Source organism: Medicago truncatula, chromosome 4 (assembly GCF_003473485.1).
Source record: "Medicago truncatula cultivar Jemalong A17 chromosome 4, MtrunA17r5.0-ANR, whole genome shotgun sequence".
Classification (NCBI taxonomy): domain Eukaryota; kingdom Viridiplantae; phylum Streptophyta; class Magnoliopsida; order Fabales; family Fabaceae; genus Medicago; species Medicago truncatula.
Window position 1 is genome coordinate 46,626,601 of NC_053045.1, and position 14,234 is coordinate 46,640,834.

Sequence of the window (14,234 nt, forward strand, 5' to 3'; positions counted from 1 at the left end):
AAAAAAAAAGTTCTAAGATAAGTAAAACCTAATCATAAATTATTTCAATTAGATATGGAACTCAAGTATTCCTCAAGTATAAATGATTAATTTGACATTAATTGAAATTTATTAACGACTTTATTATTATTTTTAATTCTCAATACTTATAAGTGTAAGAATTATTCTCCTTAAAGTTCATTCAATCATGAACTTAAAATTTATGGATTTTTATTAACTTAAAAAACCATCTGATATTTCTATTTAACAGCTGTCACTTGCTCATTGGTTGTTTAGAAAGCTTGCTCAGCAAGACTCACAGTTAGTTAGAATCACACCCTATAAATAGAACTAAGTTACATCATTGTAATCAATAAGAACATTTACCCAATAGGCAATACAAGAGAATGATTTCTCTAATCTCTCTAAAATTCAAACATTTGTAGATTTACAATTCTTTTTTAGACTCTAGAGTATGCCTAAATGAAATTCAATATTGAACTTTTAGTTAAGCTGAGATGTTACAGACATATACTTAGCTTGCTTAGTCAGTTTCAACCTACTGAAGCTAGATAACTAAACCAATTAAATTAAGGTAACATTTGACTAAGCTCTTTTGGAGCATAAATAAATACTAGTTAAAGTTGCACACAAGGACTTCAAAAGAATATTTGAAGTTATTTGACAATTTTCCAAATTTTTCAGCTTAAAACTTATTTTTAGGCTGAAATCCATTTGATAAAAATATATTTGTAAAAAGAAAGATTCTACACAGGTCGATGTTTATATAGGTTTTGATACAACCTCTCATTCCTTATGTTAGTTTTTTTAAAAGCTACTAGACGTTTGACCGGTGCTATTCCACCGATCTGTTAGAGTTTAAGACTATAATTTTTTTTAAAAGATATTGAAGTTGTTATTATCATCATATTAAGTTATATTATATGATATTCACATTATGGTTGTAAAAATGCAATCAATTATGTTGATATGGACCCGAACAAATATATCACAACCATAAATATTATAATGAAAATTTTATGCATTTTAGTAATTAAGTAAAGTACATTTTAAAATATTTATTTATTTTGAGGGAAAAATATTTATTTATTTATAAACTACATTTAATTTGATGTTACATTTATATCTTCACCTTCATCATTGGTCCCTAATATCTTTAGGCCATTCTTTGAATTAACTCTCGACATAGCATCAATATAGAGAATTGGTGGTTGTTTCATACTTCTGAATTAGTTAGTTGTTTACAATACCTTTCTCATTGGTTGTTTAATACTTCTGAATTAGTTGTTTCCAAATTCAAGCGTGTCTAGAGAATTAGTGGCATAAGGATTTCTGCTATACTGTTATACCATAGTTGGCATAAGGATCAGTGGCATAAGAGTTTACTACTTCTGAATTAGTTGTTTCCAAATTCTGCTATACTGACATGTTATAGTTGGAATTAGTGTCATAAGGATTTCAAGTGTGTCTAGAGAATTTTTGGTAGGAAACTATTGCTCATATGCAAATTTTCTTGACAACAAGCGCAACAACAAAGTTTTTAAAAAAGGCCATCACTGATAATTCATTTAAGGATAATATCATGCCAAAAAGGCCATAATCCATGCATACCCATCAAAAATTAACAAAACAAAGGGCAATCCGAAAAGAAAAGAAATCCTAACAATGATCCATATTTGGCCCTTACATACTCAGATAACCAAAAAGACATTTAGATTAAGAATCTTTCAAAATAACAAAAGGACAACAAAACACAGAACTGGAGCTACAGCCACTATCATATCCTCCAAATGCCAAACATTTAATTTCTTCAATCTTGACACATGAAATTTTTGGCTCTTTAGTGGTTGATGTTTCGCCACCATGAAGATCATCTTCGTCGATTGAATCCAAGCTATAGGCTGATCTCTTCCCCCAATGACTTGTCCGTTGGAGTCTGTCCCGAGTCAGTCACAACCACCTCATCCTTATGATTAGAAGCACTGTTTGACATGATATTAAACAAAATGGCCCCTTTTCACAAAAATAAAATAAAATACGTGGCCCCTTTTCACCAAAAAAAAGAATGGCCTGTATTGTCTTATCAGAATTTTAAGCTTGTGTCAGAAATTTCTACTCAAAGGAAATTTCATACCCACTAATTAATGCTGCAAGCTGAGGCTGTAATTCTTCATCCCTCAGTTTATGTATCCTCCCTAATATAGTTTCAACACTTCTGATGCAAATGTTTATCTTTGTTAGCAATTTTCTTATTGATGACTCGGTAGCATTAGATTCGGCACCTCGATTATCTAATGCTTTCAATCTCTTGCATTGCTTCTTGTAAATAGCTCTTAACCTCTCTTCATCCTGAGAACAGTGTTAAATACAAATAAGCACAATTTGAAAGGAACCCTACAATATTTACTAATTTATTAATACATGCAGGACATACTGATCATAAGAGAGTACATGTTATTGATTTCTGAAGATTCAATTTGTATCATCTATCCAACAACGTAAATGTATGAAAGGGAAACTATATAGAGGAATTTCAGAATCCTACGTCCCCTAAAAGAAGGATACACAGAAAATCAGCTAGATGGATACCAAATTATCAATAGCTCTGACAATTTCTAATTTCATGAACAATTTCTGCTAAAGAATCCAAACATTTAACTAATTTCATGAACACCTTAACTTCCTTGTATAATTTCTTTCTTTTCCCATGCATAAAGTTTCTCAAATGTGGATGAAGGTTTATCGGATTTGATATTAACTCTTTCTCGGGCTCCCCACAGTATGCTTTGGGCAATTTCATTGTCCTGGAAGAAAATTGTATTGGCGGCCCAGATGGAGGATTCGAAGGTGGCTTGGAAGGTGCCGGCATCTCCACTATCCTTGAATAGATAACTGCATAAAAGCACATGGCAAGACATTAAACCTGTAAACAGTAATATTCACATCATTTAGTTTATTAATAATTCAAAGAAGAATGCATTTTAATGTTGTAAAGAATCAACAAAATTGGCAATAAAATCCCACATAAAATTCAACATATGTGCAGTAGAAAATTCATTAGAAGTATGCATTTTACTTTGACCTTCAAATTAAACTGCATCTGCATTTTCCTGAAGCACAAAACTGGGAGGCTGCAGTATGGGAACACAAACCCAAACAATGCATAATGAAAAATGTACCTACCACCCCCTTATTCTAATGCTTAATTAATATTGTAAGCAAATAAACTTTCTCCTATATAACATGCATAACTCATGTTTGTTCTAGCACAACTATAGCACCACAATGAAGTCAAACCCAAAAAAGAGCTCAAAGGAAAAATCTGTGATACCTCTAAATGCAGCAAGCCTTGACTGATAAGGTGGTTTGTAAACCTCAAGAAGAAACGCAACCTCTTTTCCATGATTAGAAGCAGTCTCAAACTCATCACTAATTTCCCTAACAACCTCTTTTATATCCCCTAGTTCCATGTGGAGACAAAGTGCTTAAGCTACTCAACATAGAAGACTCACCGTCAATCTCCACCGTTGTAACAGTTGCATCTTCATCACCCTCAATCTCAAAACTCACCCCTTCCTTTCTAGGAGGAGATCCTTTAGGAACAACATTATCAGGACTCAGTTTTTCACTAGAAGAAACCAAATCACCACTACCTTTGCTACTATGAAACCGCGCCTTTTTGGAACATCCCTCTCTACTACTCACCTGTTGCAATGATACTTCCTTCGAATTCGAAGTACCTGAACAAGATTTTCGCAAGCTCTTCACAAAAATATATGATCGCGAGAGATTTTACAACTTTAATGGCCATTCAAGTCTCAAGATATAGAGAGATATTGAAAGGGCGGATACTGAGAAGAGAAAACCGGGGTTTACATGTCAGGTATCTGATCTAAGTCGTCATTTTGGCACTTGAACTGGGTAAGTAGGTAATTTGATTCATTTTTCCTCCCAATTCGGGAGAGCTCCAAATTACAATAATTTTTTTTTTTTGGAGGGTTTTTAAAATCCCCCATTCCCAGTTCAACTGCCACATTCTAATAAAAAAAAGAAAAAAAGAAAAAAGACGTTCTCATGAAAAGCCATTACACAAATTAAAAGAAAGAGAAAAATTGAAGAGATAGTTGGCATAGAACAAGATAAGGTGAAAAGAGGGTTAACAATACCTCAATAATAACATGATTTTTTTTAATGAATAATAACATGATTTAAACCAAGAAATAAGTGCATAATGAGCAACTACACCTATCCTAATATCACCAGGAGAGAAAACCGTGATTTGACATATATGAATACCCTAATCAGTTTGTCAAGATAATAAGAAAAACCTAATCATGACAACGGATATGAGCTTTTATGCATTACTCCACAGCTTTTGAGGGAAAAAGAATATAAATCTTGAAAGATTTTATTCCAAATTCTTAGACAGTACATATCTGTTATGGTATAATTTTCCCAAACATATGAAGAGCGTACACCTCAAAACCTATTAGATATTAAGCCTGTGTTTACATTGCCCTGCCTGCAATTAGAGGTTTAGGAGGGGATAGAGATCTGATTTCGGGTGCAGAATTGGGGAAAAGTATGTTCAGCTTGTGCATCAGGATATCAGCCCTAGATGGAATTTCATTCAGAAGAAACTGCTGAACTATTGGTTTCTTAAACCACTCCATGACAGAATCTCCCGGCGCCCTAAGAACCACTTTACTTACCTCAAACGGAGACTCTACTGAGCTTAACATCTGCGCAATCACAATCTTTAAAGTTGGTCCCGTCACCAATTTAATCCGTCTCGGGACAATGCCATAATACAGCATGCGCTTTCTGAACCTATGAAGAGTGTGCACCGCAGCTATAAGGGCGGCTCCAACAGACAAGTTTCTAACATCAAGGGACCAAGCTATGTGCTGATCGAAAACTATAGCCTTTGGGAAAAGTTTATTCTCATAAGCAACCTTCCAAACACACCGAGCTCGATTTATCTGTCCCATAAGAACTAGATAATTGAGAAGAACATTGACAAAGTACTTTGCAGCACCTTCCTCCAATTCATAATCAATACTTTGAAAGAATTCTCTTACAAATGTCAACACCGGCTGTCCCCTCTGTTCGGGGCCTGTGAATAGTCCACACATAAACGAGTGCGCCTTATGCTTTGTTGCACTAAGGATAGACATCAAATGCCTCTCATTCTCTTCATCCTGACACCTAACAAGATGCGCTAAAATCGAAGTGTAAAGTATCAAATCAACTTTTGCAGCGGAGTTCACATATGTTTCAAGAAGAGGCTTGGCTGATTCGTATATCCCATTTTTCATGCACGACTCAAACAACTGCCTGATTATAAAATTATTGGTTCTGATCCCTGAGGAACCCATGAAACGTAGCCATCTCAAAGCAAGATCGACTGAACCTTCCTTGATATACACCATCAAAACATCACTAGCTGTCACATCCACAGAATATCCCATTGTCTTCATTTCAAGTAGAACTTTGGCAGCAACATCCACCAGCTTCTTATTAGCAAGTAGAGATAAAAGAACAGTATAAGTGCTCAGGCCTGGCCTTAAACCTGCATTAGTCATTGAATTGTACAGTTTCATAGCATGATCGATTTGTCCAGACGCAGCATGCATTTCCAAGAGACAAGCATATGTAGATGGAGTTGGTAGAAATCCAGCTTTCTCCATATCTGAAAATGCAGACATAGCAATATCAAGCTTCCCTGATTTTGCATGTGACTCAATGATCAATGTATACAAGCCAAAGTTTGGTCTGAACCCTGCTAATTTCATCTCGTCCCAAAGCCTCAAAGCAGTTTCTAACTTTCCAGATTTGACATAAGATTCAATCAAAGAAACATATATAGTAGGGGGAGGCCTGTACCCATAACCTCGCATCTCCATGTAAATTTTCATTGCACTGTCCAATCTCCCCGCCTTCCCCATTGAATCAACGAGTGACGCAAAAATGTTTAAACCCGGCCGAAAGTCTCTTCCTTTCATTTCTTGAAAGAGTTTGAAAGCAGCATCAAGACGGCCCGACTTAGCCAAATTCGGAATCATCAACTCATAAGTTGAAATATCCAATTTACAATTAGCTTTCTCCATACTCTCATATATCTCAAACGCCTTATAAGGCAAACCCTTATTCAAAAACAAAGTAATAAGCGAATTATACGTCTCAGTATCAACTTCACAACAACCATCCAGTATCTTCTTAAAGCAACAAAAAGCAACCTCCAACCTCTCAGCCTTAGCCAAATACCGAATCACTCGATTACACGAAACAACCAACGAAACCCCACTATTACCCGGATCACCAACCATCTCATCAAACAACGACTGTATCCCATCGAAATCATTCCGCGAATTCATACCATCAAACAAAATAACATAACAGTCATCACTAACTGCATACCAACACTGTCTCTTAGCCCACCTAAACAAACTCAAACAAGCATCACCATCGTTAATAACTTTCAAAGCTTGAGCCACATGAGTCATATTGGGCACAAACTGAAGTTTATCCAATTGGGTCTCCAATTCTGGACCCCACTTCCATCTCTTAACAACTTCAACAATTTTAGCCACAGCTAATGCATTCAAAAAAGGTTTTTTAACCTCACCCACCATAACATGATCATCAATACCTGGCTCAACTGACCTAACACCCTTACCCTTATAAATAACACTACCTGATTCATCTAAATACTCAATTTCCTCAGTCCATTCCTTAGACCCAGAATTATTATTACAGTAAAATCTTATAAAGTTTGGATTTTTGAACGAACCTGGGAGTTTCGACGTGGAAGTGAATTTGGGTGTGGATGGTAAAAAGGTTAACTTTGGAGCAAAGGGTGAGCGAGGAAGAAAGGGAAGATGATGGGTGAGTTTGTAGAGATTGGAATAAGTGAGAAGGAATCGGCGATTATGAATCATTGAATTGGTGTGAATTATTGTTGGCGTCAGGTTTAGGAATGGAATGCTAAAACTATTCTTTGTTGTTCGAGAGGTTTGTTTATGGATTCAAATTTATGGAATCATTGTACACCGTTAGATTCATCAGATGGTTTTGAATATGACACGTTTTCTATTCACGGTAAATGAAATAAAACCAAACCTGAACCCTAAACAAGAAAAATTCATTTGATCTGAGACTGAGAGCGAGTGAGTTCAGAAATAGGTTGGAGCCAGAAACTTGTTCGTTCGATCAATGGCACTTCGCAATGCAATTAAGAACAGTGTTCGTCCTTTCTTAACCAACACCAACAACCTTCCTTCACGCATTTCCAAATCGTCTCTCTTCGCCGCCACACTCGCTTCTTCCTCTTACTCCTCTCACCTCTCTTTCCATCAATCCCGTTCCCTTTCCTCCGCCTCAGCTTCTCCTGGTTTTATCTCTGTTAATTCTGAAGAAGAGTTTAATAAAATTCTTACCAAGGTTCAAGGTTTGTTATTTATTTCTCTTTCATGATGTTTAATTTAGCTTCATTCTTTTTTTTTTTTATTATTATTATTTTTTTTAACAGATGACTCGTTGAATGCGGTTCTCTATTTCACTGCTGTTTGGTGTGGACCTTGTAAGTTCTTAACCCCTTTTGCTTAGTCAAATGAGTTCATTTCAACAATTTCTAAATTCAGTTTATAAAGTAGAATCTCAGGCAAACAACACTAACCTTTGATTTATTATGATTCTTCGCAAATGGTATAATATAATATAAAATTATAAATATGAAAGCATAAGACACTTATTTATGAAATATATGTACTTAAGTAACATGCTAATTCTAATAGCAATAATGATCGATCATTGTGGAGGTTAAAATTATGTACCAGATAATATGATTTTAAATCATTAAATATCTAGGTAAAAAAAGTCTGAATTTTTATTTTTCTTCTCTAATACTTGTGAATTTATATTTTAGTCAAATACCCGAGTTTCATATCCTGGAAGGAACTCTAAAAATAAGAAAACAGGAGAAGTGAAAGCCAAGCATGTATAAAATTGATGCATTTCTTTGCGTAATTCCTATTTCAACCGCTTTAAACATGCAAGGTTCCTCTTCTGTGGGTATATCTATGTTTCTTTTTTTCCACATGGATCTTTGGATGTGTCTGCTAAACTCAAATGCTGTTTTATATGTATATGATGTTCCGTGTTTTTTCTTCTTCGTGTATTCCATTTCTATCTCTTTAATTCTTCTGTAAAGTAGTTGAACGAAACAAAAGTTCCACATTTGGTTCTGAAGTAGAGACGTTCAAACAATATAATGATTGAACGTCAACTAAGTAGCACGTTTGTGATCTAGTAGGAACTGGTTCGATTAATTCTAATTTCTAATCTACGTGTGAAATAGGATTAGGATATTAGGCTCACCAAATTCCCTCATGGATATTGAATATAATATATCAATTATGTCTCAAATTGAATATAGAAAAAAAAATTACAAAATAGATTCCTGCCGTTTTTCTGATTGAAAGGTTAGTCGTATGTTAAAATTGCCACATACTGTGTAAAAATATTGCAGGTTACGGTCTATGCCCGTAGACAATCTGCTAAGAGCCGGTGTTCATGTTTCATTCTTCATTTATTTTTCTTAGTACCAATATATTCTAAGAAAATTTCACAGTTTTGCTATTGTGTATTTCTGTTTAGGCAGGTTCATATCTCCTATAGTTGGGGAGCTCAGTAAGAAGTACCCTAATGTGACGACCTATAAGATTGACATTGATCAGGTATGGAATATAATTGATAGTATAATGTATGTTTTTGAAATTTTAACCATATTATGGGTTAAAATATTAGAATTTGGCAGACCATTTTTAAAATTTTATATTAGATTATCTTAAAATTATCTTAAAATTCACAATTCAAATTTATGATCTATGTAAGTCTAATCATATAATCAATTGTTTATAAAATGTTAGCCTGATTTCTACCTATCTTCACTTTACATTTTGGTTGGTTTCTGCTTTTCAAATTTTGCTACCTTGGTAACAACTAACAACTATCTGGCCATTTCCTTATTGGGATCTGGTGGTTTCTCCCCTTTGTTCAAATTTTAGAAGCATTTATCTGTGATGACTTGAAATATTATTGCTTTATTTAATGCTATGCATCACAGTGGCAAAGTGGACAAAATATTTACATTTCCCTCCTAATATATTGCAGGAAGCAATTCAAGACACGTTGAGCAGGTTGCAGATTACATCTGTGGTAATTTATTTAAACCTCTTGTCAGAAATTTATTTATTTAAATATTATTTGTGGAGATGAAAACTTTCAAGTATGTCGCACAACATAATCTACCTGCTTGTACTCATCAGTCGTGCTAGCCATCAGCCATTCATAAGAAGAAGAAATGGCTGTGCATTGGAAGTTTTGCTCCAGTTGGACTGTCATCCTTTTTATTAATCCATATCTCTCTTATTTGATTCACTCTTTCTAGTATTGGTTCAATAATTTCATAATTTTTTGTTTTGTTTCTGTTGCCTTCCCTTAGCTCCTTTGGTAGAACATTACTTCATTAAAAAAGCAAGGAACATAAACAAATTCACAGTAGACTTCAATCATAGATCCGTAGTTATCAGCAGCTCTATAGAAATTGAGCGGCCTCAGGCTGCTGCAGGTATTCTCTTAGGTTATGTTTTTCAGTAGCGGTATCTATCCTTTATGGGGGGAAAATAATTTTCTACCCCTTTTTGAGCTATAAGACCCTCTTCTTTTGGTTATGTTTGCGATTTGCCTTCATTTTACATTAGGAACATACAGATTTCTGTTTCCTTGCAATGCTGTTCAGACTCAATTAGACGATGTTTAATTGTGAACTGATTTTGCTATGTCTGTTAGTTTAGACATACTCAGATTTATGTATTATTGAACACGTGTGCTGTACCTTTGATTTTGACATTTATTTAAACTGTGTACTCAATGATTAACAAAAGTACCCAATGAGGATCTTGGCTAATGTAGAACATACGTCTCTGCTAGTCTGGTTAATGTACAACATACAGCTCTGCTGTTTCTTTGTAAAGTGAATTTGTGACTTGAACTCAAGATTTTATCTCCTTTACTTGCTCTAGAATTAAAATAGTGGATAACTGATGATTATGACTTGTTTTTTCTATGATGAATGAAATGCACTGGTTGAACTAGACCGGTTCAATTGTGTATATCCAAGTATTTCACACATTTCTCTTCGTTTTTTAATTCATGGATGTACTGCACTTTGCTATATAATTCACCAGTAATCTTTTACCTTCAAAATATACTATATATAACCCTGCAAAAGTGAGATGGCGATGGCATAACAATGATTTATCTTGCTGCAGCCAACACTTTATTTCTTCCAAAATGGGAAAAAGACCGATGAACTTATAGGTGCAGATGTTGCGCGACTAAATCATCTTACGGAGAAACTCTTCAAGTAATCCTTCTTATTTAACTTCATGTTATGTTTTGTCATTTCCCTTTAGGTTTTACATTTGGTGCCATTTTAGGTCGTAATATTCTACCCTGTTCTGGATGTGGTTAGTGTTACTGATCAGTTGTATATTGCTTCCTAGATTTGCTTTCCAAATACAAATTTTTTATACGGACAGATCACACACAGATTTATCTAAACATATATAATTACATTCATCACTTTGCTTTAGTGTTGAAGATCGAGTAACCTTGGACTTCTACAATTTACACCCCACCTTGACCCATTTAGTTATACCTATGTAGGTTTACCCCTCCCCTCCCCAAAAAAATGGTTGACAATCATTTGAGAATTTTCTGCTTCTTCAATGGATTTTTAGGTAGCATACAATTTCTGTTGCTAATGGAGTTTTGGCTAACCAAGTGTTCTGTATTTCAGGAAGGACTGAATCTGATCTTGAGCTGGGACTACTGATGGCTGATTGAGTACAAAATGAGAAAACTGCAACTGCTTAGACGTTCTTTAGGCGTCACTAGTTTGATTGCAAATGGCATGACCTAAACTTTGATGTGTTCTTTATGGCATTCATTTGATAGTATTTTTAAATCTCTATGAGACAAGATAAATAATTTGCATACTTGTGTAGGACACGGGATATTCGTAATATGTTATTTCTTATGTACATACGAAAAGAATACTATGAAGTTGAAAAATCTTGAAACCCACATTCTGAGTAATTGTCTTATACGCGGAATAGAAGTGATGAAAACTAGAGAATAAATTGATGGCTTACAAAATGATTTATCGCCTGTTTGAATCTGCATCGGTGTTCACCATATGCAAGTGTGTGGGGATACCCGAGGTAAAACTGCCGTAACAAATGCAGTCCATTTATATACATGCTCTTTTGTGTTATGATTACTACAGTTGCACACGTTTGGTAGATATACTCTTCAAGTTTGGTCTCGAGGGTTTGAGTCTAGCATGTTGTGCAATAATCTTAAGGATTAAATGAATTTCAAAGGCAACAAATTATTCTCCAATAGAAATTTATCAACTAAAATTAATATTATTAGAAATTTTGAAGGAAAAAAATAAAATAAAAAAACTATCATATCAAAATCAATTATTTTGTGTAAGAGGAAGGATATAAATATAAAAACATTTTTTAAATCTTATATCTTGAATTTTCAGAATCATTGCAAAAGCAGAACGGGTAAGATAAGACCAAGAGAGAAATAGACATTCTAACACAGAACATGGTTTCACACATGGTGCACCAACCTTGTAATCTCCCTCATGCTTCCACAAACAAAGTAAGCACAATTCATCATCGTACAAACCACTACCTTATCCCTATTCATTTTATGTCTGAAAACCCAAAGCCTTCAAAGGACCCACATGGAAGAAGATTAACCAAACCCCTTGCACTTACAGCCACAGAAACACAACAAAAACAACCCAACATTCAACCACTCATTGATCTCTTAAAATCCTGCGAACAAAACGGGTCTCTGAAACAAGCGAATTGCATTCATGGGCATGTTTTAAAATCTGGTTTTGGTGACAGAGACAACTTGGTGTTTTTGAATCATGTAGTTCATGCTTACTCAAAATGCAAGGATTATGATTCTGCTCGTAAGGTGTTTGATGGTATGTCTGAAAGAAATGTGTTTTCTTGGACTGTCATGATTGTTGCTTCAAACGAACATGGTTACTATCGTTACGCGTTGGAGCTTTTTTGTATGATGTTGGAACAGGGTTTGTTGCTTGATGGGTTTGCTTTCTCTGCTGTTTTGCAGTCTTGTGTTGGGTTAGATTCTGTTGTGTTTGGTGAGATGGTTCATGCCCAAGTTGTTGTTAGGGGTTTTCTTATGCATGCTGTTGTTGGGACATCTCTTCTTAACTTGTATGCGAAGTTAGGAATGTGTGAGTGTTCTGTTAACGTGTTTAACAACATGACAGATGTAAACGATGTTTCTTGGAATGCAATGATTTCTGGGTTTACCTCAAATGGTTTATACTTACAAGCATTTGATTTTCTCATCAACATGATTGAAAATGGGGTGTCGCCTAATAAAACCACCTTTTTATGTATATCCAAGGCAGTTGGGCTTTTAGGTGACATTAACAGGTGTCATGAAGTTCACAGGTATGCTTATGAATGGGGATTGGATAGCAATACTTCAGTTGGAACAGCTCTTATTAATATGTACTCTAAGTGCGGGGTTCTGTGTGATGCGCGAGTTCTTTTTGACTCGAAGTTCGCGAATTGTCTGGTTAACGCACCTTGGAATGCAATGATCACGGGTTATTCACAAGCTGGTTGTCACCTTGAAGCTTTGGAAATGTTCACAAGAATGTGCCAAAATGATGTCAAACCAGATCTTTACACATTTTGTTGTGTGTTCAACTCAATTGCTGGTTTGAAGTGTTTGAAATCCTTAAAGGAGGCGCATGGGGTGGCTCTAAAATGTGGATTCGATGCGATGGAAATTAGTGTATTGAATGCCCTTGCCGATGCATATGTCAAATGTGAGTCTCTTGAAGCTGGAGAGAAGGTATTCTATAAAATGGAAAAGAAAGATATAGTATCTTGGACAACCATGGTGACTGCATATTGTCAATGTTCTGAGTGGGGGAAAGCCTTGGCTATCTTCTCACAGATGTGCAACGAAGGCTTTGCACCGAATCATTTTACTTTTTCTAGTGTGATTACAGCATGCGGTGGTCTTTGTTTACTAGAATATGGCCAACAAATTCACGGTCTGATATGCAAGGCTAGCTTGGATGCTGAGTCATGCATTGAAAGTGCTCTAATTGACATGTACTCTAAATGCGGCAATCTAACAGAGGCAAAGAATATATTTGAAAGGATATCTAACCCTGATACTGTTACTTGGACTGCAATTATATCCACTTATGCTCAACACGGTCTTGTTGAAGATGCCCTTCAACTCTTCAGAAAGATGGAACAGTCAGCTGTGAAAGCCAACGCTGTTACATTGTTATGTATCCTTTTCGCCTGTAGCCATGGAGGAATGGTGGAGGATGGTCTGGAAATTTTTAATCAAATGGAGGGCACCTATGGTGTGGTACCAGAAATGGAACATTATGCTTGTGTTGTCGATCTGTTAGGCCGCGTTGGCCGCTTGGATGAAGCAGTTGCATTTATCGATAAAATGCCGATTGAGCCGGATGAGATGGTTTGGCAGACTTTGTTAGGAGCATGTAGGATTCATGGAAATGCTGAATTAGGGGAGACTGCTGCTCAAAAGATTCTATCGACTCAACCAGAACCAGAACATTCTTCTACCTACGTTCTTTTGTCCAACACTTACATTGAATCAGGGTTACTTGAAGACGGAATTGGTTTGAGAGATGTCATGAAAGAACGAGGCATTAGAAAGGAACCAGGGTATAGTTGGATTTCTGTGAGAGGTGAGGTTCATAAGTTTTATGCTAGAGATCAACAGCATCCCCAGAAAGATAAAATCTACACAATGTTAGAAGAGTTGACTAGGCGTATTAAGCACATGCATTGTGAACCTGAGTTTAGTTTAATATTCTAACCTATGAATTAAATTTATTGTTATAATAGTGCTTAAAACAATTAAGGAAAATATTGGGGTGGATAGAGGGGTCATCCATGCTTGTGATAAAAATAATAGCATGATTGAAGTTGTGACAAAAACTGAGGTAACATGTGGCCAGCTATTGGTACAAATATAAAAATCAACTTGAGAAAACAGTGGTATTGCAATTGGTGTTTTACGATTTGGAAAGCAACATATGACAATCATTTTTT

The 14,234-nt window shown here is 35.4% G+C and overlaps 4 protein-coding genes across 6 annotated transcripts; 2 read left to right on the forward strand and 2 right to left on the reverse strand.

Annotated features, from left to right (window-relative positions):
• Positions 1–1,557: 1,557 nt before the first annotated feature.
• Positions 1,558–3,943, reverse strand: LOC25493421 (uncharacterized). 2 transcript variants are annotated; one of them, XM_024782539.2, is made up of 4 exons: positions 3,332–3,943; positions 2,675–2,923; positions 2,135–2,349; positions 1,558–1,982 (listed from the first exon to the last, which is right to left on the reverse strand). In XM_024782539.2, the coding sequence occupies exons 2-4, from the start codon at positions 2,906–2,908 to the stop codon at positions 1,895–1,897; spliced, it is 537 nt and encodes a 178-aa protein (XP_024638307.1). In that variant the 5' UTR covers positions 2,909–2,923; positions 3,332–3,943; the 3' UTR covers positions 1,558–1,894. The 2 variants fall into 2 exon arrangements, with proteins under 2 accessions (XP_024638307.1, XP_024638306.1); XM_024782538.2 differs by having other exon boundaries at positions 2,675–2,892; positions 3,332–3,840.
• Positions 3,944–4,140: 197 nt separating this feature from the next.
• Positions 4,141–7,103, reverse strand: LOC112421307 (pentatricopeptide repeat-containing protein At1g79490, mitochondrial). The gene has a single exon (XM_024782537.2). It carries the CDS (start codon positions 6,939–6,941, stop codon positions 4,509–4,511), a length of 2,433 nt encoding a protein of 810 aa, XP_024638305.1. The 5' UTR covers positions 6,942–7,103; the 3' UTR covers positions 4,141–4,508.
• A 17-nt stretch (positions 7,104–7,120) lies between these two features.
• On the forward strand, positions 7,121–11,163 carry LOC25493422 (thioredoxin O1, mitochondrial). Of its 2 annotated transcripts, XM_013601918.3 has the most exons (6): positions 7,122–7,450; positions 7,532–7,582; positions 8,659–8,738; positions 9,175–9,219; positions 10,335–10,429; positions 10,865–11,153. In XM_013601918.3, exons 1-6 carry the CDS (start codon positions 7,216–7,218, stop codon positions 10,872–10,874), a joined length of 516 nt encoding a protein of 171 aa, XP_013457372.1. In that variant the 5' UTR covers positions 7,122–7,215; the 3' UTR covers positions 10,875–11,153. The 2 variants fall into 2 exon arrangements, with proteins under 2 accessions (XP_039689632.1, XP_013457372.1); XM_039833698.1 differs by lacking the exon at positions 7,532–7,582 and having other exon boundaries at positions 7,121–7,450; positions 10,865–11,163.
• Positions 11,164–11,685: 522 nt separating this feature from the next.
• On the forward strand, positions 11,686–13,998 carry LOC25493423 (pentatricopeptide repeat-containing protein At5g27110). Its single transcript, XM_013601919.2, has one exon. The coding sequence runs from the start codon at positions 11,686–11,688 to the stop codon at positions 13,996–13,998; it is 2,313 nt and encodes a 770-aa protein (XP_013457373.2).
• The last annotated feature ends 236 nt before the right edge of the window (positions 13,999–14,234 follow it).

Excerpts from the sequence above, each read along its gene's own strand:
- LOC112421307 (XM_024782537.2), bottom strand. The coding sequence starts at position 6,941 with ATGATTCATAATCGCCGATTCCTTCTCACTTATTCCAATCTCTACAAA.
- LOC25493423 (XM_013601919.2), top strand. The coding sequence starts at position 11,686 with ATGGTTTCACACATGGTGCACCAACCTTGTAATCTCCCTCATGCTTCC.
- LOC25493422 (XM_013601918.3), top strand. The coding sequence starts at position 7,216 with ATGGCACTTCGCAATGCAATTAAGAACAGTGTTCGTCCTTTCTTAACC. Across the intron at positions 7,451-7,531 it reads AATTCTTACCAAGGTTCAAG|ATGACTCGTTGAATGCGGTT; the intron begins GTTTGTTATTTA and ends TTTTTTTAACAG. Across the intron at positions 8,739-9,174 it reads ATAAGATTGACATTGATCAG|GAAGCAATTCAAGACACGTT; the intron begins GTATGGAATATA and ends AATATATTGCAG.
- LOC25493421 (XM_024782538.2), bottom strand. The coding sequence starts at position 3,470 with ATGGAACTAGGGGATATAAAAGAGGTTGTTAGGGAAATTAGTGATGAG. Across the intron at positions 2,893-3,331 it reads AAGGCTTGCTGCATTTAGAG|TTATCTATTCAAGGATAGTG; the intron begins GTATCACAGATT and ends GCTTTTATGCAG. Across the intron at positions 2,350-2,674 it reads AATTATACAAGGAAGTTAAG|GATGAAGAGAGGTTAAGAGC; the intron begins GTGTTCATGAAA and ends CACTGTTCTCAG.